The 23,410-nt window shown below is 41.1% G+C and overlaps 1 protein-coding gene across 11 annotated transcripts; it reads left to right on the top strand.

The window, feature by feature from the left end:
- Positions 1–500: 500 nt before the first annotated feature.
- On the top strand, positions 501–22,798 carry tim (timeless). 11 transcript variants are annotated; one of them, XM_065487695.1, is made up of 25 exons: positions 501–729; positions 11,130–11,237; positions 11,602–11,942; positions 12,292–12,492; positions 12,552–12,698; positions 12,999–13,121; positions 13,192–13,237; positions 13,434–13,594; positions 13,837–14,062; positions 14,377–14,509; positions 14,564–14,701; positions 14,755–14,988; positions 15,052–15,178; positions 15,234–15,333; positions 15,389–15,572; positions 15,628–15,826; positions 15,883–16,043; positions 16,141–16,267; positions 16,717–16,803; positions 17,019–17,163; positions 18,600–18,746; positions 18,970–19,170; positions 19,847–20,006; positions 20,297–20,353; positions 21,797–22,798. In XM_065487695.1, the coding sequence occupies exons 2-25, from the start codon at positions 11,141–11,143 to the stop codon at positions 21,933–21,935; spliced, it is 3,681 nt and encodes a 1,226-aa protein (XP_065343767.1). In that variant the 5' UTR covers positions 501–729; positions 11,130–11,140; the 3' UTR covers positions 21,936–22,798. The 11 variants fall into 11 exon arrangements, 9 of the variants coding, with proteins under 9 accessions (XP_065343767.1, XP_065343763.1, XP_065343764.1 ...); XR_010575027.1 differs by lacking the exon at positions 501–729 and adding an exon at positions 5,402–5,620 and having other exon boundaries at positions 20,202–20,353; positions 21,797–21,889; XR_010575026.1 differs by lacking the exons at positions 501–729; positions 21,797–22,798 and adding exons at positions 5,402–5,620; positions 20,793–21,044 and having other exon boundaries at positions 20,202–20,353.
- The last annotated feature ends 612 nt before the right edge of the window (positions 22,799–23,410 follow it).

Raw genomic sequence — 23,410 nt, 5'->3', positions numbered from 1 at the left:
CATGCAAGATGTTTTGCTTTTGTGCGGCGGCGGCTGCATTTGAATGCTCCCCGACGTCCGCGCTCCGTCGACAAGGATAGCGGCGACTTGCTGATGTTTCACGTAACCGCTGTCTCTGCGCGAAAACTACGTCACAAAGAGGAGACTTTTGAGATGGTATTGCTCTCTCGTGGTTCTCCCTCCAGCATCTTTGTTTATTCCAGCGAGCGAGTGCGGCAGCGTGACCAGCACTCGGCGCTTAGCTGCTGAGAATCGCGTCTTGCGTAACACAGCAGAGGGACAGGATCTCTTACTGAATTAAAATTTTCTCAATAAATTAAATAAAAAAAAATGAATTAGTATATAATTGGGCCAAGTGGATCCTTTCGGATTTTGTTGACAGATGGCACGGTACTGGCGAGGAAAAAAGCCCTCGCGATTACGCCATCATCAGGAGCGTGTATATTTTCGCCGCCGGGCCGCAGTCACGTTGCACGCACACGTGACCCACGTGTGCAGCGCGCTCACTCGACATTGGCAGTGCAGCGCTCTGAACGTTTGAACGTATACAGCTCGACGGGTGATTGAGTTGTTTTAATTGTGCTCAGTGGAGAGCGAGTACTGTTACAGCCAAATGCACCCAACTGCCCTCGTGCAATTTACTTTGGCCTACCACTTCATAGGTCCCGCGGCCGCTGGATAAGCGCGACTCAACAATTTGAGAAAAATCAAGCTAAAAACCGAAAACAGGTGAGTGAATTTATCTCGGCCATCTCGTCCTTTGGTGGTCCAGTGGCTGCTTTACATGTTCCACGTTGCAGTTTGTTTACAAATAAAGTGACGGGTTTGAAGTTTGCCCTCGTCGGGTCAAAGGTGCGTGCATATTTAAACGCTCGTGTATGTCTCTGCTCCGCGCTTAGTATGCGCGCTCGCACCTCCAAAATTTCTGATTCAATCATCCATCGTCGAATCGAGCCTCTGCGCGATTTGCAATGCTAATGCAGCTGAGTAATGCACCGTGCTGTCTGTTTAAACGTTGCTTTTGAATAATGTTTCTTTGGTCAGCCGAATCTTTAACCGTATCGCGAAAATTTGCAATTCTCTCCCTTTGTGCACTTGAGGCTAGGCTAATGTATCAGAAGGAGTTGGAAACATTCTGGCAGCTGGCCCTAGATTCGTGCATATTTTAAGCTTTTTTTTTGGTAGAGGACAGGTGAAGGGAAATCTAAAATTTTTGAATTTATCAGACTTTTGACCAGAGATTAAATTTACATTACATTTCTGAAGCAAAATCCTTTGCGTATAAATAATTTAATACAATATTATTATGCTACAAAACTGTGTAACACACGACAGCCATAAGCGGTCTGGGCTGGATGCTTATATTTAGGTATAACAAAAGCGCAATATTTTTTCATCTCTGCTGGTATAAAGGTGCTAATTTTAGCATTCTAATGAAAATGGACCGCGGCTCGTCTGTTGCCTTGGTTGCAATGTGAGGGTGTTAGCTAAAAGAATATCCAGATTTACATATTAATTTTTAGATAGATATTCGTTCAACACCAACGGTGTACAACTAGACAATTATTAACGATTTTTATAGGTTTTATGAGTTCCAGCACCAACTAAATTTCTTCTCGTAATCATGGCTTTCAAAAGTTTTGCGTTGAACTTTGAAAAGATGAAATTACCACTCTCTTTCACAAACTTTTCATTTCTGCTCAAATCATCCTGAAAAACGCACAACCTTGACAAACGACCCTTCAAGCCCAATGAATTTTTCATTTTTCCTTTTCATATAAGCAGCAAAAAGAAAGTTGCAAACTCGCCTGACACGTGCCTTAATTTATGGGAGCAGTGCAAACTGTGGCGGTGACAGCAGGGGCGCGAAAATTCCGTTCCTCTCGCCCCCATTGATTCGCAGCCGCCGCAAAGTATATTTATGTCGACTGCAGGTCTCGGGAACCACGGAACTTTTCCAGCAGTGCGGCTTTCACTATCGGTGTCATTGGACTTGGGCTGGGAGAAGCCCTTCAAGGCCTGCACCATCAGCCAGCCACCGGGCTTTTGTGGCTTTATGCAAATCCCCTTTGTCACTCTTGTTGCGAAAGCCGTTTTTCAATCTAGAAGGCGGCAAAAGAGTCGTTTCGCTGGAATGAAAAAGAAATAAAAAGAAGAGTCACGTCAGCCAGGTTCTGGAAATTGCACACGGGACCTTTCCGCGCGCCTTTAGAATTTTCTTGCTCTGTTTGCTTTCACACAAAATTTTGCGGCGAAGCAGTCGTAATTCCAGTTGCACAACAGCGCCTGCGACTAATTCTAATCGATCGGTTTTTTGTTGCATAAACAAAATAACCTCTCAGTACTTTGTTTTAAGCTCATTCTGCTTTCACATAACACAATCAAGACAAAACTATTTACAAAAACGTCAAGCTAAAATGTTTCAGAATATCAATTGGAATTAAAATTCGAGCACACGATACATTGAGTTTGATTGCGATGAAAGTATAAAAATCACAATGCGGAAAATTAGAGTTTGTCCTCATTAGAAAATGCAGGTCACCTAATTTATGTAACCTTATATCACGTAATTCAAAAAATGATATCAATATGCCTTACTTGATTAAGTGTCATGGTGCCTGGCAAGCACTGTATGCTTGTATTAAAATAATTTTCATACCTTACATTAGCCATGTCTTATATGATGTATCAAAGCTTGAAAAAAGCTCTCAATACATATTTTCTTCATTTTTACCTCTAATACATAAATAGAAAGAGTAATATCATAGAGGTATAAAACAGGGGTTTCCATTAATTAAATTAATGGATCTCACGTTAATACCGCCACGTGAGAGGAATATTTCGGTCTTAATAGTCGCGTCCCAAAATACAATCTTGGCTGACTGCTGCGCTCCTTACTATGAGCTGCTTGATTTTATGCGTCAACAGATTTACAAATACTTAGGGAGGATTCGATCACCTGTATGATGCTTGTTTACTACGTCGAATCACGTTTCAAAAGCCTTGCGTCTGGCTTTGAGACACGCTTATTGGAGTAAGATATGATAAAATAAGATAAGCAAAGCAGGAAGGATAAATATTAGGATTTATACCTCCCAATAGAGAGTAGAAAATCCATAGTTTGCCTCATTTAGAACGAATGAATTTTTGCTTTTTAAAAAATACTAATCGTTATGTCCATTCATATAAGCTGGGACATAAGTTGACGCCGGGTCGTTCACATGTCCTGCAATATATGGAAGCCAGTCTGGTGATAAAAGCTGTGAGCACCCGCGGCTGCTAATGATTAGGTCCGCGGACGGTTTTATTATTCGCCTAGTTTCAACTGTTTTTTATTCTATCTCTGCGATTGTGCGCATTTCCGCTCAATGCCACGCTCGCAGTTTTACGACTAGTCACGAGCGAGTAATTTTTCACAGTCCGAAGGAACAAATTTCAGCCGCGCAAATTTTTAAAACTTTTAATAATGTGTGTCATTCTGGTCGGTATTTAAAGCAATTTAATTTTTTGGAAAACAAAGCAACGTTAGAAGTACAGAAAATAATTCTGAAAATTTTAAAGTTCCGAGCAGTTTATTGATCTGCATAATACATTCCTTATTTTTAACATCTGGCAAACATTATATATTTTTTCATTGTTGGTTTTTATTCCAGCCTCTGTCTATGTATATGCAAAAACTCCTAATCAACAATCTGATTTTTAGCCATGATCTAGCTAAAATTATTTGTTTCTGAAATGACTGCAAATACGAAAAATCATCCTATATTTACAACCTGACTCTTGGTGAATATTCACGTTGTGCCGAACTGTTGCAATCAGGAAGCGAGAATCAGATGCGAGTGGACTGAACATATTCATGAGGATGTATTTCAGCAGGATTACATGATAAATAAATACATGATAATAAAAATATCTCGGATGATTCATTTTCAAGTTAACCATGGGAAAAATGCCTGTGAAAATATTTTCGTAAAATAAAATTTCCATATATTTGACTCTATATAACGATGCAAATTTAAGCAAACTGTGCACAGTGGACCCATAAAGGATTGCTTTGAGGCTATTTTCGTTTTAATCACCGCGCGCAGTTAGGGCCTTTTATTTCGTGCATATGGCAGCATTGATTAGCGTTCCCCAATATTGTTTTTATGGTCCTCCCCGGCACCATGATGGCGTCGTAATAAAAGAGGGAATTGCGCCCGTGTTTAACCGCATCATACACGCACTCACACCATTAATTCGTCTGGCATTTTTGCAATGCATGCGCTGCTGGCGATGCGCATGCATTGCCATAAATTTGGTGACGTGTCGGACTGACAATTGCCGGCTCGGCGCATCTGTAAATCAATTTAGCCGCCGTGCAAACTCTTCACCCTACTTGATCAATCAACAGCGCTCAGCCGATTCATGCATAAGTTGCCAGTCAGACTGTTATTGCGTTTTACTTCAAGATCATAGAAATCCGAAATGCCCTCAAAGACAAATATGTGTCTCTAATTGCATTCAGCAGAGAGGAATAGGCAAGAGATGCTAAACAGGGGCCGAGAAGTGTGTTTCATAACTTTTGCATGCCATTTAGGGCCATTTGACACCTTTTTCGACCTTGGTACTGTCCCCTCAGATCGATTTAAGTTACTGGTTGAATTGCAAAACGTCCACAAAATTAATGTCGGACCTCTGTGGAATTATATTAGCAGCCCCCCATTCGCCTATAAATAACAATCGGCCGAATTTTAACAACGCCCTCGTGTGAAACTTCAAACAGATGTGAAATATTTAATGCCCTCTCAAAATTTCAATAAAATGAAGGCGGAAGTAAAGTACAAAGTATTAGTTTGCTAAGCTTCAGAGACAATTATGTGTGTGTTTATGCATTGGTATAGCGATCGAAAAGACCTTGGTTTGAGCCTCATTCAAATTCGACCGTTCGGTTGAATCACTAGGCAACAGTAAATTTTAAATTTAAGACTTTCCTATTAAATATTAACTTTAGAGCTGGTGACAGGGCGAAAGGACATGACCATGGGCCCATTCTAAGATTGCCATTGTTCAAATTAATTATTGTGATTGCGTAATCCTAGTTTGCAATCCAAATCAAATTAAAAGTGAACGACCCATGGGCTGCTACCTAGATGACAAAGTAGAAAGTGGTACGTGACAAGAGACAAGACCCATTCAGGAGCGGCATTGAGGATTTGCATTTTGGATGAGAGAGCCTGGAGTGGCGAACCCTGGAAAAGTGGCTGTGCAGCGTGCATGCATCAGCATGCATTAATGACGTAGACAGCCGGCCGCACGGTGAATGAGGCCCCCGGGGGCGGTGTGCAGCTTTGCATACATAAATGCAGGCGCGCGGGACGGACAGCCGGCCGGCCGGCATGCTTACGACAGAAGTAAGATGAGCGAGAGATGCTGAGGACGTTGCTTTGGCGACGAGTCGACGGCACGTGGTGATCCAACGTGAGAGTTTGGCGCTATTCGGAGGGAGCAGCCAACGTCGGCTCACCAGGCTGACTCGTCAGTTAGTACAAAGAGGGCCGCTTTTAAATGGCCCTCATCGCTCGTGCACCCGCCACCGAATGTCATTACTGGGCCGCAGACGTGATTCATGCATCCGAAGGTACGCGTCTTGCTATTACTTTTACCTACTCGAGTCAGTCTTGGGGGGCTCGTGAACACCGCAGCACCTATCCACATTCGCCTGATGCCGCCCCACGATCCAGTGTCCGCTCCATCCGCCACCCAGCACGGCCAGATATTGCCTTTATAGCTTATTTTCATTTGCTTTTTATCCGGGTTTTCATTTTCCGCTCAACACATGGGTAACTCTCCATAGACTTTATTTTCTATTTTGGACTTCTGCTGGATAGTCATGATAATAGTAATTATTCATTGGTGCTAGATTTATCAGTTCATCACGCAACTGCGTTAATATCCAAAACTCTTTATTTACAAGGATATTTTAATCAATGATGTTGCTTTTTTAGAGTACGATATTTTTAACACGACTTGATTTGATTTTTTTTTATTACTATATGTTATATTTTTTCGCGGGCGCTGACTGTCAGGGAAATTTATATAACAAAAATTCCCATCAGGAGAATATAAGCTAAAAAACAAAAAGTATATTATATTACATTACACTTAAAAAAAATTGAAACACGTTGTTTCATAATTTAATATTGATCCAAATCGGCCAATCAATTAAATTTTTATTTTATAAATATGAATTTAAAATCTGTATCGATTTCTAAAGCAATACAGTTCAAACCTTGTTAACATTCGTGTATTTGCTGTAATTTTTAGCGTTTTGTTTCCATTATTTTTTTATTATTTTGAATCCGGCTTTTGATGTAAAATTACAATTCGTCATAATTAGGATTTCATTCGGCACCCAAACTTGAATAGTTGATAGCGCAATCCAAAATCTCCACCTGCTGTTGACTTCATTGCGCATATTGGTGACTGGTGTTTGTTCCTGACAGGAACCTGATTAGTTCATTCATTCGCGCTTGCAACCTTGCCTCGTTCAACAACAATCGCTCAGTTGTTTCATCTAGTGCGTCACAAATATTGCAGTGTGTTGATCTAGTACGTACATGCATACATTTGTTGCTTCGGTTAAAATTGCTGTAATCAGCGAACACTCTTGTCATCGCAATTCCGCATCCAACTGTCGGTCTCATTAACTCTCACTTGTCGCGAGGAAATGCATCACATTGCAACATTGTCCGCGAGACCAATTAGAAATAAGTTGCAAAGCGATGTAGCATAAAACTAGCTCTTGTCAACTGACTAGGGACTAATGAGAACTTCATTCAGTTCAAAACAAATCAAAACGTTAATTTTCTTGAGGTTTGGTTGATCAGATTCCTTCATTTCAATCCTTTTCATTCTTGCAACTGACAATCTATACATAAAATATCAAATTTGTATTTTACTTTAATCTATTCTAACCGTTAGAAAAACGGAGTGGTTGTGAAAGAATATAAAAAGATATATAAATAATTATTATGATGTAGGTCTGCTTTGCAATAACTTATCAAAATGCAGAATGCATGTTTTATTCAAGAGCTGATTTTGTTACGATTCTATCTATATTACACAATAGTTTCCAAAGGCACGGGTCAAAGTCAGGCGGGGTCAGCAGTTTTCAATTACCGCGTGCGTAATTATCGCTGTGAAGTAAACAACATTACGTTGGACTTCTAATTAAGGGAAATGAGTCTTACGTACCGAGTTAGCGGACAGAACCAGGGTTGCTGACGAAAGCAGCTCTGTCGCAACGGAGTGGGACGCGCGCGAAAAACAATGTCCAGCAGGTGGAAATTAATATATAATTCAATCGAGTGACGCATTTTCCTGCTTCAAAACAGAGAAGAGGCGTTAGGTCCTTTATCACGTTGGTGACATGCAGTTTTACGACACCTCACCTCTCACGACCGACCGACATATGTCTCAAATTGGATTAGGCAGCCAAACAAATTGCGAGGCGTGGGTGCTGGGCGGGCCGTCGTCACCAAAACCCCTTTAAAGGCATTTTTGCACGCCACTGATCGATATTGTTCAATTAGCTGAGAACGGATGCCGGGGGACTGGAGGAAAACATTTCCACTCTCGTGTATACCACGCATACTTTGCATTTAAATTGGCCGAGGAAAATTTTGCGCAACCAACAAACAAACAACGTATATACGATGCTCGATAGTTTGTGGTTACTCAAGTTGAATCCTCGGTGTACAGAATTTTAGGAGGCAAGTGCTCCAGAGGGGAAATTACCAAAATTAGCAAATCCCAGAACATTATCAATATTTGCACACTGTAAGTCAGTTTTGATGAAAGAGCAATTCAATAATTTTCGTCAAATTTTAATATAACATGGAATTATGTTTATTCCACGGTCAAAATGTTTCATTAAGTCCAAAGGTAATGCACACTTTAATCATTTCAAAAATGTTTTGTTTTAATATGGTTCCCAAAAGTGGGTTGTTTTAATTTTCACAGCGATTAAAATACCAATTTTTTCTATTTCAAAATAAATATAAAATAATTGAAATTTTGCATTTTTATGTTCTAAATTTACTTCCTTTTTTGTTGCAAAAAGGCATTAACAAATCCATTCGCGAACAAAACATATGTTGCAAACAAATATTTGAGTGTAAAATATACCAATTATACATTGTCAGGGCTAAATTAATACCTCTGTATCGCTTGACGTCAACCCAGATAACGAGATGAATTATCAAAACAGAAATGAAGCCTCGACATATAAAGCACGTTTTTTACCTGGATATTTCCATAAATTTTAAAAAGCATTCGTTCTCCGAGAGCTCTTTGATCGGGTGGCATGCTGAATGATAAATTAGGAACATTTGGTCCATAATTGATACTGCTTTGTGGAATTCGTAACGAACTAAATTTCAACGCGGAGCACAACAAACTGAAATATCGGTATTTTGGTTTTGAAAAGTAAAAAAGGTTTGCTTTATTCATCTAATTTTTAACCCAACCATATTCCCTGTTACATCTCAGCGGGGTTCAGCGCAGTTCCTCCTTCCCCCTCGTGTCTAACACCGTCCTCGAATCTGTCCATGCGTATAATAGACAGACTCTGCTCTTTGAAAGAGGAGCTGACGCGCGCGTGTTTTCATTCAGCACCGACGCCTCTTGATTTAAGCTAATTAGCGCTCTCAGAGATCAAAAGTCGGCCTCCGCCGTGAGTTATTTGTAAACATGGCTTGTGATAAACAATCTCTCTCTACGTGCTTTTGCGCGAGACGCGAACTCAATTAAATTTCATATATACATGTCCATATTATCATTTCGTTTATGAACTCGAAAGTGAAGCCGGATTTTTTCGTCTCGATGAACGCTAATCGGGGAGCTGTTTGAAAGTATCATTCAGTTGGCCTGGAGCCGGGAGTGCGGATCGTGGCTTGATCTTGAACTCTTAAATGAACTGGTATCGGGTGTTCGTGCCGGTCTGCACATCAATCGCAACGTGCCATCGCGGAGATGAAATTCAGAAATGTGCAGAAAAATGTTTTCGTGCTACTCATAAGCGCCGCCGAAGAGGACGAAGATGAGGGTAAGAATTGAGATTCCTAGGAACGCTGACTTAGCAATTCTTTTTCGTTGTCTTATCAGCTTGCGTATCACGCCCTTGAGGTTCTGGGTAAACAATGCCTGTTAATCTTTGGCACATCTATGTGAAAAATATAATCACTACTACATGAATCCACCATACTTCTCTTGATGATTGGTTTAATTATCTTTTCAAGAAAATTTAATAATTATCCGACTTCGAGTCACATTGTAGCTTGGGATTGGTTGATGAATTTTACCAAAATCAAATCGCTCTTTGGGTGGTTATGCAAAAGCACGCACTATCGACTTGCCGCTTGCTCGTTTGCACCATTCCATAGAATTCGTCTTTTGAATTCGCGAGTAAAACGACAGGAGTCTCAATCAATGTCTCAGAGCAAACGCAAGCAAGTTGCCTTTTGGTGGGCTGAATGGCTCCATGCTGACAGCTGAAATTATTGGTTCAAAGGACTCGACGTTTCAACGGAAAAAAGCTAGCTTGGGAGTAGCCAGAATTCATTAGGTGCAACTTTAGAGAAATTAAGATTTAGAAATTTGAATTTTTACGATAAACACATTAAAATGTCGGAAGTTGTTAAATGAAATAATAATAACTTGAGATTTTTCCAAACCAAAATATACAGCTATTGAAATACTGTTTTAGGAAATTGATTTGAGATATTTGAATTTTGTTCATACTAAAAGTTCGCATAATTTCAATGCGGAATAGTTAATAAGTTTTAATAATTTCATAGCAACACTTTTAACAGTTAAATATATTTTGTAAAATGAAGGGGCTAGAGAATTTTATTAAATTTAAAACAATTAAATTTTACTTGCGCAGAGGGGCTTACAATGCTTATAAAATTTAGATGAGCCGTAATGGTTTGACTGCAAAACGTTGTGGCATCTTACAATAATTAATTGTTATAACTTTGCTGGAATGAAGATAGTAGTAAAACACATCACTTCCCACATCCCCACCGGGGGTGGAAACTACGAAAGCACAAGTGGAGAGCAAAGTACGAAACTTCAACTGGCAGACACTAATTACTCAAGAGGCAGAGACGGTCTGTCTTATTTCGCGATAAGTTAACGGGAGCACGTATTGTACGTAGGAGCGAGAGGACTGGAAAAATGCGTCGAGCCGGGCAAAAAGCGTTGATCGACAGCAATCTACGACGCGGTTGGCAGCCACAATAAGGAAATCACGCGGCTTTTCACGTGCCACTCGCACAGCACTGGATGTGAGCGTGTGCAGCGCTGAAGAAAGTGGCTCAAGAGTGGATCGATGCGTCAGTCATCTCTCTCGCCCACCCGCCGCCTGCCTTCGCCTTCCCGATGTTGTGTTATTATAACATTGTGCGTTACACGTTTGGTACCACCGCCGTCGCCGCCAGCCAAGCCACGTTTCATGCAACCCCCACGTTAGGGGCGCCCCATTGGCTGGCTTAATTAACTAATGAAACTTTGATTACCCTTTAAATAAATCTCACACCAACGTGCAAGCGCGCAGCTAAAAATGATCAGCGACGGCAGCCGTCATCTCCACGTGCTCTTGCAAATTTGATTGCCAATTATAAACAAGATGCTTCCCTGCTCCTGAAGGTCTGCGATTTATTACACTGAAATTGGGTCGGCCTTCTTTTTCGATGGGTATTCAGTTTCGCGAACCGATTTCTACTCAGATTGCGGTGGGCCAGTTTTAGCACGGTGGTGTATAAATAAAGAGTCCATTGTTATCAGACCTAGAGGATGATAATAATAGGTGTCTGTCGGCGGCTGCTCTCGGTGCTCAACAATTCAGATATATCCATGCGCGCTTTGTTTCAGTGTCAATCAATATATGCCCTTTTATAGAGCAACGTGCTGCCCATTGATTGGGAAAATGAGGCGTTGGAAATAATTGCTATAAGTCCGATTGTAACGATTTTTCCTTCCATCAAGTTAAGCCGCTTATTGTCGAACTTTTCAAATTAATGATTCCACCCCGTCCAACAAATTTTGTGTGAAAATGTTTTATCTTTTTTTCGTTTCTGTTGTAGACACAGCAACCATGGAGTGGTTGCTCGGTGGGCCCCAACTTCAAAACACCGGTTCCCAACTGGGAATGCAAGTCGGGAACACATACCGCGTTCAGGACACTTGTCTTGGTAAGTAATTGTAATAGTAAATAGTGCCAAAAAATCTGTTAACTGAAAAATTTTAACCATCATAAAATGATCAGACTCTTGAGTTTAGCTGATTGCAGCTTCCATTAAGAGCAAATTGAGCTTGACATGTTTGTAAATGTTTATTTACTCTCAATTCATCGAGTACATATCCGAAAAACATAATTTTGATATGGAGATTAAATTAAATTACTAAGATAGCTGCGTCTATTTTTTAGCCAAAAACCTGCTCTAAATAAATTAATTCCTCCTAAATTAATATATAAAATGGAAAAATATGCAATTTAAGTTTGTGCTGATTACATTGAATTGATCTGTACGACGCTGCACATTTTCTAATCATCAGAGACGCTGGTGGAATTGTTGGCAAAACTTTCGGCTGAGGATCGCACGTTGCGGACCTTTCGGCGGGCCTTAGGATTCTCACAGATAATTCAGAAGGACTTGGTGCCGCTACTTATACACGAGAAAAACGATGTCAGGATCATTGACGCCTGCATCCGTCTGCTGGTCAACTTGACCATTCCGGTCGAGTGTCTGCTGCCGATGGAGATAATGGCTCGCACAGACGCCGGTCGACACACCATCTACGAGCTCAACAACTTGCTCTTCTCAGCCAAGGACGCTTTTGTCGAACCCAGGTCCACAAGGAGCATCCTCGACTTCATGCGCAAAATCATAGACCAGGTGAATTTTGGTTTTAAGTGTGTATATATTATTCAATTTTCAACGTCGCAATATGTGTTTTTTTTAATTAAGTACAGCCGGGTTTATCCGAATTGGAATTGAGGCTTCCATTTATGAAGGAATTCAAAACCACAAACGGCTTGATATTTTGTAATGAAGCTGAATTCGATTAAACAGCCGAATGTAACTGTCCGGCTTAAAAATAACTCCGGACATGTTATCTAAATCTCAATAATCGATACAAAACAAGGCGCTTTAACCTTGAAGAGGTCAAATCCATAAATTCAATTACATCTGTACAGTTGCGTAAATGCATGCTTGGCTGACATTACGCATTTATTTGCCGCAGGAGGAAAAGCTAAGCCTGGAGCAGTGCGACGGCATCAACAACTGCCTGCTGCTGGTACGTAACATTCTGCACATCCCTGAGCAGTGGCCCATGGGCTCCCCTACAAACACACCATGCAGCAAACAGAACCTCATTCTGTGGAACCTGTTCGCCCAGGGCATCGACAAGGTCCTCATTCACCTGATGACCTGCACACAGAGGGTGAGTTTTCGACGCTCACAATTGTGTTAGTTTTTTCTTATATCATTTTCCAATATCAGGGAATGTGGAGCATCACGATGGTCCAGTTGATTGCTCTCACTTACAAAGACCAACATGTAGGCACGCTGCAAAAACTCTTGAATCTCTGGTTCGAGGCATCACTAAGTGAAAGCTCGGAAGACAACGAGAGCAACACTTCTCCTCCAGTGAGAACCAATAAACTACAACTATTGTTTCGTGTTCATTGATTGAAAGTGTTTGCAACCCGCATAGCATAGGAGACAAGTGGCATGCATAACCTCACCTTGATCATTTTTATTGCAAATATCTCACGTAAACTAAAATAGGAACGTTAATTAATTGTTATTTTTGCAAGATTGGCTAATTTTTTAAACTAACAATCATAGTATTATAATTGCTCCACTTAGAAATATCGCAGCTTATTTGATATGAATGTAATTAGGCCCACTCCAAAATCTCATTAAATTATTTATGAATTAATACAGGATCAAGGATCAGGTGACTCTTCCCCGATGCTGACCTCAGATCCAACGTCAGATTCGTCTGACAACAGCTCTGCCAGCACCAACAAGAGCAACAATATGGAAGTCGGTTGCAACAACAAGCAGGTAAATTTGCATAGCGTCGCTTGATCAGTGCAATGGTGTATTAATTTGCTGTTCACGTCACACATATTAGCATTGCCAGAGGATGCACACCGACCACATCAAAAATCCAAACAAAAGTAAGTTGTTGAGTATGATTCAAGCTTACACCCGAAACTATTTTATCGAAACCACGTGCATGCAATTAATTTGATGGAAACAAATTATTACAACTTTCTCAAGTCGCGTTTTGGAGACCATAGAACATAATATGTTAATTATTTATCACGTTGCCTTGCACAGGTGTGTAAAATAATTCATTTTTCGTTCAAAAAGTGGCCGCAGAACTAGCACGCAAGGCTCAACCCGCAGGCCCTGCAGGTTCAGGCGCAGCCAGAGGCAAGGGAGGTGGTAGCAAAACTCAGCACAAAAAGGATCGTCAGCACGGAGGAGAATCTGAGGCCCAAAAGCAAACGGCAGCGAACCAAAATTCAGAGGTAAGCATATCCAAATTAAATCACTAAAATCCATTCATAAATTTACGTCCACTCAATAAATTAAATTTAAAATACAAATATGTGACCAAAGTTCACTTAGCAACACTATCTTTTCAAACGATTGGCAACCGAGAATTTTGTTGGAAGTACTCAAGGTCCTACAAAATTAAACAAAACTTACATTGAAATTGCAAAGTTAAATGGAAAAGAGGAAGGGCTATTGAATAATGCGCCGAATTTAGCAGTCGAGTGGCAGCCCCAGCATTGCCAGCTCGAGCAGCAGCAGTGGCATCGGCAGCAGACCATCCACATCCACCTCGGTCGCAATTTCGCAGCCCTCTCCTGGTTCCAGCAATTCGAGCGGGAGGCCTCCGTCGCCAGTGCCGTCCACTTCATCGTCTGGTGCGTCTTCCGCCTCTTTGCAGCCAGCCACGCCGAACAACAACCAGACCAAGCCAGGAGTCCCAGGCAATTAATTTACATGAAAATCATTTGGTGCATGAAGGGTTTTACGAAAAGCATTATATTCTTGAAAAAATATTTACTTACTTTTGCGAGGATGCTATGTATTTATTTTGTTTATTTTTCAATGAAAAGTAGGACACATTTATCTCAATATAGCCGAGTGGAATGAAAAAAAAACGTCAAGGGCTTTAGAATATTTGCTCGTGCGTTTGGAATCTCATTTCACCGGACCCTCCCCAAATAAATGAAAAGGGAATTGACTAGACACGCTATCAGATGGAAAGAGATAATCAATTTCCCTTAAATTTTTATCAAAGGAGTAGCCACGAACCCGCACGTGAAGCGGAGTTGCATCTCCTCGTCTGAAATGTCTGACTGCGGATACGGCACCCAAGTCGAAAACCAAGAGTCCGTTTCTACCTCCAGCAACGAAGACGATCTGCCGCAAAAGTAATGCTTTTCCCTTTTTCCCTTCCGCGCAGTATCTGATGGGCGTTTTTGTAGCAGGGGAATGAAACCGGTGCACCAGAAGCCGCATAATCCAAACAAAATCAGGCAACAAAAGCCGCCAACGTCGCTATCGAACAGCGATAAGAAAGAGTGGCGGCGCAAGAAGCTGGTCAAGCGGTCGCGGACAAATATGTACGTATTCGCGGCACCTAAGCTATTTCCGTGTGTGACCCCTTTCTGTGTAGACTGAACGTCAAAGCTCTGATGCAGCACACGCCGACTGACGAGGACATCTCGCACCTACTAAAGGAGTTCACGGTCGACTTCCTGCTCAAGGGCTACGGCCCCTTGGTGCAGGAACTCCACCTCCAGTTGCTCTCCGAGCTGGGCATGCCAGTGGACACATCGCATTTTTTCTGGCTCGTTACGTACTTCCTAAAATTCGCTTCGCAGCTTGAACTCGAGCTTGAGAACATAGGGTGCGTTTTCCGAGGGTCTCTGGATCAGCCGGAAATGATGACCATTTTCGCCCGAAATTTCAGGCCTGTTCTCTCGTCTCGGGTAGTTTCGTACCTTACCTTCGAAGGCGTTAATTTAAGTGAGCAGCTGCAGTTAGCCCTGATGCAACAAGAAATGGATCTCAAACCCTGCCTGCGGAGGCTGCATTTGGTGAGTTTGCACCAACTGCATTCATGAGGCGCCAAGTGCATGAATGATTTCTCAGGTTGTCACCGCGATCCGGGAGTTCATTCAGGCAGTGGAAACCTATCGGAAGTCAAATCACTTGAGTCCAGAAGACAAAGAGTTTCTTTCACAGCTGCAAAGTGAGCATTGCAACTTCTGACTCAGTGAGTTGACTTTTAAATCGAACTCTTTCAGCTGAGATCAGTACAATGGGAGATTTGCGCAATTTGTTTGTGCTCCTGCTGAGACAATACAATCCAAGCATGCAGAGCAAACAGTACCTTCAGGACCTGATTGCCACCAATCACATCCTGCTCCTCTTCTTAGAAAACTGCTGCTCGAAAGGCTCGAGCTTTAACATGACCGAGCATATCAGACAGTGAGCTTTCAATATCTGTCGTTCACAGGCAGTCTTCAAACGATTTTTTTATCAGATTTTCCACACCTGAAATGATGCTTCAGTATGGGAGACTACTGGAAAGTTTCCATGAGAACGGCAAATTTGTGAATGACTGCGTATTTACGATGATGCATCACATCTCTGGAGACATGAATCAAGTCGGCGCTCTCTTTCAACCGGGAATACTGAAAACCTTCTCACTCATCTGGGAGCAGGACTTTGAAGTTTGCGATGTAAGTTAAAATTTCGCTCATTTCTATATTTTAGTGCCAAAATTCTCTGTTTACAGGACTGGTCAGACTTGATCGAGTATGTGATCCACAAGTTTGTGAACACTCCGCGCAGGGGTCACCCCATGTTGCCACTCAGCAGCGTCGGTCCAGAGCTAAAAGTCGAGGAAGTCCCTCCTGATCTACCTCAACCGCCAACGCTGGAACAAAATTTGAGCAGGTGGGAGATTGAAAGTGATGAAATCAATGATTTTTTTGTATTAAAATGGACCGTTTTCAATTTGCAAGTAATCGTGCCCGTTTGATATGTCAATTAGATGGACTAAGGAGGAATGTGATATTCTGTACTGGTACTACGTGCAAAGCGCTCAGAGTGACGACCCAGTTGATAACATTCGCAACATGTTTGTTGAGAATGGTTCTTCAAGCAAAACCCGGGTCGCGGTAAGTCGTAAAAGAAAAAGAAAGCGCACTCAGGGAAGTCGCTGGCTTTACTACCCCATTTTGGCAGTCTGCAAAAGCGAACAGGATTCGCGAAATCATGGGATTGGATTGTCTTTTATTTTCTGCGTGCCGCTGCTGCTTTTATGGCAGCTCTCTCTCGTAAATCTCTCTCGAGAAATGTGCAGATGCTGCGATTTTTTCTTCCATCCGCGTATACCCGCACTCACTCACTCACTCGCCTTTGACGTCGTAAAATTCTTTAAAACCCGACCGCCTGCGTGTGCTACTCAAAACGGATCAGCACCGACCGAAAATAAGCGCCGACGGAATCGGCGGCAGTAAGACAAATCGAGAACGAGAGAAAAAACCTGGTCAAAGCTTCCCTGCCTGCAGCAGATTTGGCGATTGTCAGCTCGCTTGGCTAAAAGGACGATTTCTTTCCCTTGCAGATAATTGAGCAGCTTTACACGCAAGATATCATACCGCATGCCCAGTACCTCGACCTCCTGAAGCAGGAAGCAGTCGTAAGACTTAAAGTATATAATGACAACGTCAACCCGCTGTTTACCATCACTTGATAGAAACAAAGAACAAACGAGCCTGCTGCATTTGGTTTGCAAATGTGTTCCGATTCTGACTGCATTCGACTCATTTGATTGCAAGATGCAGCGCTCGTTTTGCTTTTGATTCAATTAACGAGAGATATAAGAGCGCGTTCGTGGTCGATTCGGTTACTAACCAGTATGTTTAGGGACTGCAAGGTCAGGTGAATGAGAGCATGGACGTGGTGGAAATCTCCGGGTCCAGTACGCCCTCCGTCGTGCAGGTCAGCTCCTGCAACCTAGAATCACAGGAAAAGCAGCAACAGAGCTCAGACAACATTGTCAGCCTCATCGGTGAGTAAAATAAAAATAAAAAATTATATAAATTTCTGCATTAAGAAAATAAAGACATCAAGCTCTAGGAGAAGTTAAAATTAGGTACAATTTAAGATAATTATAATTAAAATATAAAAACTATCACACTCAACTGCTTCAATAATTATAAGTTCAAGTCCATTTTGTGAGGTGTCACAGATTTATATGGATGTTGAGGCTGAAAATATTCTTTTATAAATAATATTATCAATGGATAGAAATAGTGAAAGGTCGGATACAATAATTGATTAAAGGTAAATAGCCACAGAAAGACGCATACTTCAGACTCCGCGTTTAATTATTTTCTGCGGGCTGCAAATTTATTAAAAAGTTTCTTCAGAAACTGTACAAGAATAGTGGCGCAAAAACTTAGGAGTGGCAATTGAAAAGTCTATTACAATGCACCTTCATCTTGGCAGGGCGGCACAATGAAAAGCAGTTTATAAAATATGCAAAATCCACTTCAAGTTTCCCTTTGCGGCGTTTGGCTCGTGGAATTTGCATTTTCTGCGCGTGAGAGAGAGATAATAGAAACAATTACGCCGACAGAAGGGGATGAATTAAAACCCACCGCCGACGAGCATGATGTATCAAAAGTCGCGTAGAGACTAGGGCTGCTTCTTTTCATTAAATACTCGTCGCGCTGCAAAACCGCAGCAGAGCAATTTACTCTCGCGAGAGCGTCTGCCCGCACCAGCACCACCCGACTTGATGTTTGGCTTTTTGCGGATGGCTAATGGTTAGTGCAAACATGCGCTGCAAATTGCATAACCATTGCTATTGCTCCCCTTGTGCTGGCGTATGAATTTAATCAGCCAGAACAATTTGTCTTTCGTGTAATTTACATTCCACTGGCTTACAAAGGCGGGCTAATGACGGCCTGATAATCATAAGCCGCGAGAGCATTCCTCTGACAGTGATAAATTTCAATGGAATCGCTAAATTTTAATGGATACCAACAAAGTGTTTTGAATATCATAATGGGGTTAATTATAACACAGAAACAATTCAAATGTTGACATCAAAATTTTCTGCCTAGGGATTGGAGATATAAAAAATTGCTGATTTTCAGCATTTACTACATTATTGTTATTCGACAATGTGATATTTTGAAATTCTCGATTTTACGATTTCAACATTGTAATCAATGATTTTATATTAAAGAAAATGTAATCAAATAAACGAGAATAATTTAGTGAGTCAATTGTATAGAAAATCGAGTATCCAATTTAAACGGTATTAAATATTGTTTGGCAAGTTGATTTCGAAAATGATTTAAAACACAAGTGCTGATTAAAAATTGCAGAGCGTGACAGCAAATATTTATTTTACTCTGCCAGCTATCTCTCACAATCTGTATAGCAAAATTCGCTTGCATGTTCGGAGTTTAATTAAACATTTAATTCTTTTTTAAGCTCTGCTCACCGCAGAGAGTCACGCATCGCAGATCGTGTGGCTGCAGTCGGTTTTGCTGGAAATGTGTTACGTGAAGCTGCACTACAAGACCCTGCACTCGACGCTGCACAGCTTCACCATGGAGCCCGTTCCCTACCACTACTCGCGTAAATTAATTACTTTTTCGCCCTGCCCCGCACAACCTTGGCGCACGAGCATCCCTTTTTACTCGTTCCAGTCAAACTAATGCAACTCGCCTCGTGCACATTTGCTTCCGTCCCCCGTCATCCCTCTCCCCGCTTCGGCAGAGAGTGCAATGTTGCACGTCACCAATTTGCACAAAATACGTGTGTCGTTAATCAGACGCTGGAATGCGGCTTAATTTTGCAGTAATGCGCCAGAGTGTGCCGCTGGTGCCGTGGAATCTGGAACAGAGCACCGTGCTGGCGTATCCACCCTTTGTGCTTTTGCTGCACAAGCTGGGCTTCCACCTACCCGGCGACGTTGGCAAGGTGTTTCCAAGGATACCACACTTCTGGACGGCCGAAGTGCTCTACGCCACGGCCCTCAAACTCGGAGCCATCAACACTTGTGAGTGTGCTGACCCAATGCTAATCCGACCATTCGGGGAATCGGTTCGCGCCATGCGAATGGTAAAATAATCCGCGAGCCGCCGGAGGGCGAAAGACATAATGCCTCTTCCAGGAATAAAATCTGTGAGATATAAAAGCTGGCTTACCTTTACCTTTCCTCAGGAAGCTTCAGAATCTTCAACGCCAAAAACCTGAAATATTTAAAAAAAATTAGGATTCATATCACTGAAAGCCTATTTTTTATTCTGTCCTTTATTGTTTTTAATTTAATTGTTTTCCTGCTCGTTTGATTCATTAAAACGTATGCGCTGTTGAACGAGAATTTTTACTTTTTTTCAATAAAGCAAATTGTTGTAACAACTTCTGACGACAATCAGACATTTACAAAAAAGCACGTCATCTGTCAGGGGAAACGTGGTGTTTGCGTTTTCACTCCACGAATTAATTGCTCACATGATGAAAATTGAAATTTGTGGAATTAAAACTGAGGCACAATGGAGTTGGATGCGTGTTAACGAGCAGTTGAACATTTTTCCACTCGGTGAATATATATTTCGTCGAACACATATTAAATTTTACAAAGTGGGCCCTTTTAAAAATAAAACGAACATTTTAAACAACTAAACTGAATGCCATTTTACTCTCATTCCAATTGTTGCTATCCTTGTGATCAGGTGCGTTGAAGTTCGACCCGCAGGAGTTGAACTCAAGCACATGCAGTGCTTCGCAGCTGATGTCGATCAACGAAGCCGAGGAGACCAGTTTGCCAGGACCATCGATGAGCACTGGCATTCACACTTTGCCAGCAACCTCAGCAGTTCCGTTCGCACCAATGTAATTGCAAACTAGTTGCTTTTTTGTGACGCACGCTTTCACTGTTCCTATCTGCACTGAAATCCCTAAAAATCAGATGATGAAAAAGGCAGGCGACCGGAGTAGCGTGCGTTCAACCAACCGATCACATTCAGTTATTTTTTTCAACTCTTTATAATTTCCCGACAACATTTTGATTTTTGGGATGTTGTGCAGATTTTCCGATTAATTTCTTTGGAGAGGAATCTCTGATCGGCTGCAAACTGAATCTGGTGGCGAGGATTGTAACTGAAATCATATGTCGTTGGCAGGCCCGAGGGAAACGCTAATTGGATGCAACTTGTTACGAAGGCAAAGAGGGCGAGTAGGTGAGTTTGCGTTCCAACCCTCAACACAATCAACCCCCGCCCGCACCCGCACCCAAGTTGTCAAGCCTTCACTACTTGTGCGCGCATAATGCGTTTTTATTATGCATACACCCGCGCGCGTGGGAGTGCGCTCTCTCCCTCTCTTTGCAGTGCTTTTGAGCCAGTAACTCGTTGAATAATGTTCGTGTGTGCATACGTGGAATTAAGTTAGCGAACGAAACTCTTTTTCGGAAAAGAGAGAGAACATCTTTGTGTGTGTGTGTCTTTCCTCTGTGTCGCGAAAGAGCAGAAGCAGCTGAAATACCTAGAGCCTCGCTTTTTGTGCCATGTGTCTTACAGCAGACAATGGAAAAATATCAAATGAAGAAACAATAAAAAGCGTTGCATACTTTCTTTTCATATGTGTTTGTTATTTTCATGGTGGCGGTATGTTTGTCAGTCCAAGAGGAAAGAGACGGAAATAAGGCAGAAAGGAAAGTCTTGATATAAACTTTTCTCTTTACCAATTTATTTCTTGTATGTTCTCGTGTAGTTTTAAGGGAGCGGGACCCGCGGAGCAAACCCAGGTTTTTTCGTAAGCTTGACTTTTGAAGTGTATTTGCTTGTTTGCCTTGGTTATGTAGAGGGCCATCCACTGCCTCAAAAACTTTTATACTTGAATAAAAAATTTATTTGTTTTATCCTCATGAAAGTTACGAGCATTTCTGAATATACAGAGCAACTCTATAGCTTTCCATTTGGCGATACTTCAGGATTCTTCAATTGCATTCCAAATAAGGCTCATTCAAAATATTAGGGAAACCAAAGGTATTTTTGAAGTAAGTTCCCCGTGAGATATTTCAAAAGGGACTACTAACTGTAAAGGTCAAATTTAAAGAGTACGATAGTCGCCATTTTTTATTTTATATATATATATATATATATATATATATATATATATATATATATATATATATATATATATATATATATATATATATATATGTAAATATTAATATTTCCCTTCAAGGCATTCATTTATTCTAATGTAATTGCTGTATTATTTCAAATTGTCAGTACAAAATGGTGACAATCGTGCACTTCAGAGGATCTTTACAGTAACCAATTACCAATTCCAAGAAGTTGTGGCTCGAGAATTTGAGGGCGGTTAGTTGAGTTGCAATGAATGGGAGCAGACAACCCAATTATGTAAAGTTAGAGGCAGTGGCGCTTTCGTCTTAATCATGTTGCTGGGCGAAACTAATTTGCAGAGTAGCAAGCACATAATTAGTCAGCAGAGGATGCCGTCAAAAAGGAAAACCTGGGTCAGCGCGGTGCCTAGCTTTGCGTGTACATACAAACTGTGTTTTTGCGCGTTGTATTTTTGGCGTAGCTTGAAGCGCAGCGAACAGTTGACGAGTCCCATGTGTGCGAACTGACTGGATGTTCAAACTTTGCCCTCAGGGAGCAATCGCCGTCGCAGGACCTGGACTCGAGCCTCAGCAAAATGTCCATCTCAGACGACGACACCAACACGTCTGCCAGCGACGAGAACCGTAACAGAAAGTCACCAACAGATTCGGAAAATCAGTCTAACATTTAAACCACAAGCAAACTTCACACACTAGACGTCAACATGTGCGGGCACATTCGACATATATTTTTATTTAATTTTTTTATCTATCTCTATCGTCTTTTTATGGGTATTGTTACCTCCAATCTTGTCAGATGTTTCCGTGTATCTTATGGTCTTTGGAACACACTCAACAGTCTTTTAAAACAGTCATTTTTTGATAGCTTTATTCCTACACAACACGATTTTGCAACAGGCATACGCTCTTTCTAAAATAGTATTAGAGTACTTTTAGGGAGTTGCGTCGCATGAAGTTTATATTATTCTACTGTAATTGTTTCGTGGATTTGTTCAAGTGTTTCGCTTTTGATAAGTAGTAAAAAGTTAACCCAATTTAGGTTGATTTTCCTATTTGTGGTCCACGCAATCGAGAGTTTGGTGATGTGTTCTTTTTCTTGAATTAAATAAGCTTTATTAAATTATATTTTGGCGCGTTTGTTAACGTAATTTTAGATTGTGCCTACACACCGTGCGAGGTCTAATTTTAAAACTAGATGTGTAAGATGGAAATCTAAAATCGATTATTCAAAATATTTTCCGAATGACGTTTTGAGAATTACCGAGAACAGGCGTGGAAATTGTCATTTTTGATGATTTTCCATGATTCATCAGATGTACATATATAATTCGTACGTTTCCAGGTCCTTTAATGTTATTTCAAAAATTTAACTAAAGGAAACGAAAATCAGGTTGTTGTAAAGAGAAGCAAGACAAGCATTACATGAAATATATACACTCTGCGATGTTAAATTAAATTTATAAAAATATCCCCTTTGGTGGAACGTGTAATTCCATATAAAAAAATAAAGGAATAGCTGTGAACTAAAAAATGAGAGCACGTTTTTTTGTTATCCTTACTTTGAAATAAAATTGCTACTAGCAGGAAGATAAATTTGATTTTTCGACAGTCAAGCATTTCTTTTATACCTACTTGAAAGTCATAGGAAAGAGGCAAGTAGCAGAATATTACTAAAACTCAAATTAATCCGTACGCACCATGGACAAAATTGATCGGCAGTGGAATGAAATTGTGTTTAATTTGCATGTGTTGTCAATTGAGGGCTTCATTAATTATATTAACACCGCAGCAACATATGAGTACATTGATCCGGCGCGCTATAGAAACAAGATTGAATTGATTTATTAGGCTTGCTATAGAAATCACACGAATAAACCTATTCACAAATCCGAGCGTGCTAAACATGCGTGTCTGCCAACACGCGAACACATTGGTCAGATTAATTAATCTTAATAACATCCGCTTTTACAATTTCGAGTACGTTAAATTACTTTATTAGCGAAAACTCGAGTGCGGCAATAGCGAAAAAGGTGCTGAGAGCTCGACAAAACTCGCGAGATTCGCCTCATAATGAAAAGCAAATAGCGGATTAAGGCCGGCAGATATTAATCAGTGAATTATAGATGAAAATGCGCCAGCCGGTATG

This window comes from Cloeon dipterum, chromosome 4 (genome assembly GCF_949628265.1).
Source record: "Cloeon dipterum chromosome 4, ieCloDipt1.1, whole genome shotgun sequence".
Lineage (NCBI taxonomy): Eukaryota > Metazoa > Arthropoda > Insecta > Ephemeroptera > Baetidae > Cloeon > Cloeon dipterum.
Note: the sequence above shows the minus strand (reverse complement) of the source record. Positions and strands in the feature narration are given on the sequence as shown.

Coding starts and splice junctions, on each gene's coding strand:
- tim (XM_065487689.1), top strand. CDS start 5,548: ATGGCCCTCATCGCTCGTGCACCCGCCACCGAATGTCATTACTGGGCC. Junction 14,989..15,051: donor CTCGAGCTTGAGAACATAGG/GTGCGTTTTCCG, acceptor CCGAAATTTCAG/GCCTGTTCTCTCGTCTCGGG. Junction 19,171..19,846: donor ACTCGGAGCCATCAACACTT/GTGAGTGTGCTG, acceptor CCTTGTGATCAG/GTGCGTTGAAGTTCGACCCG.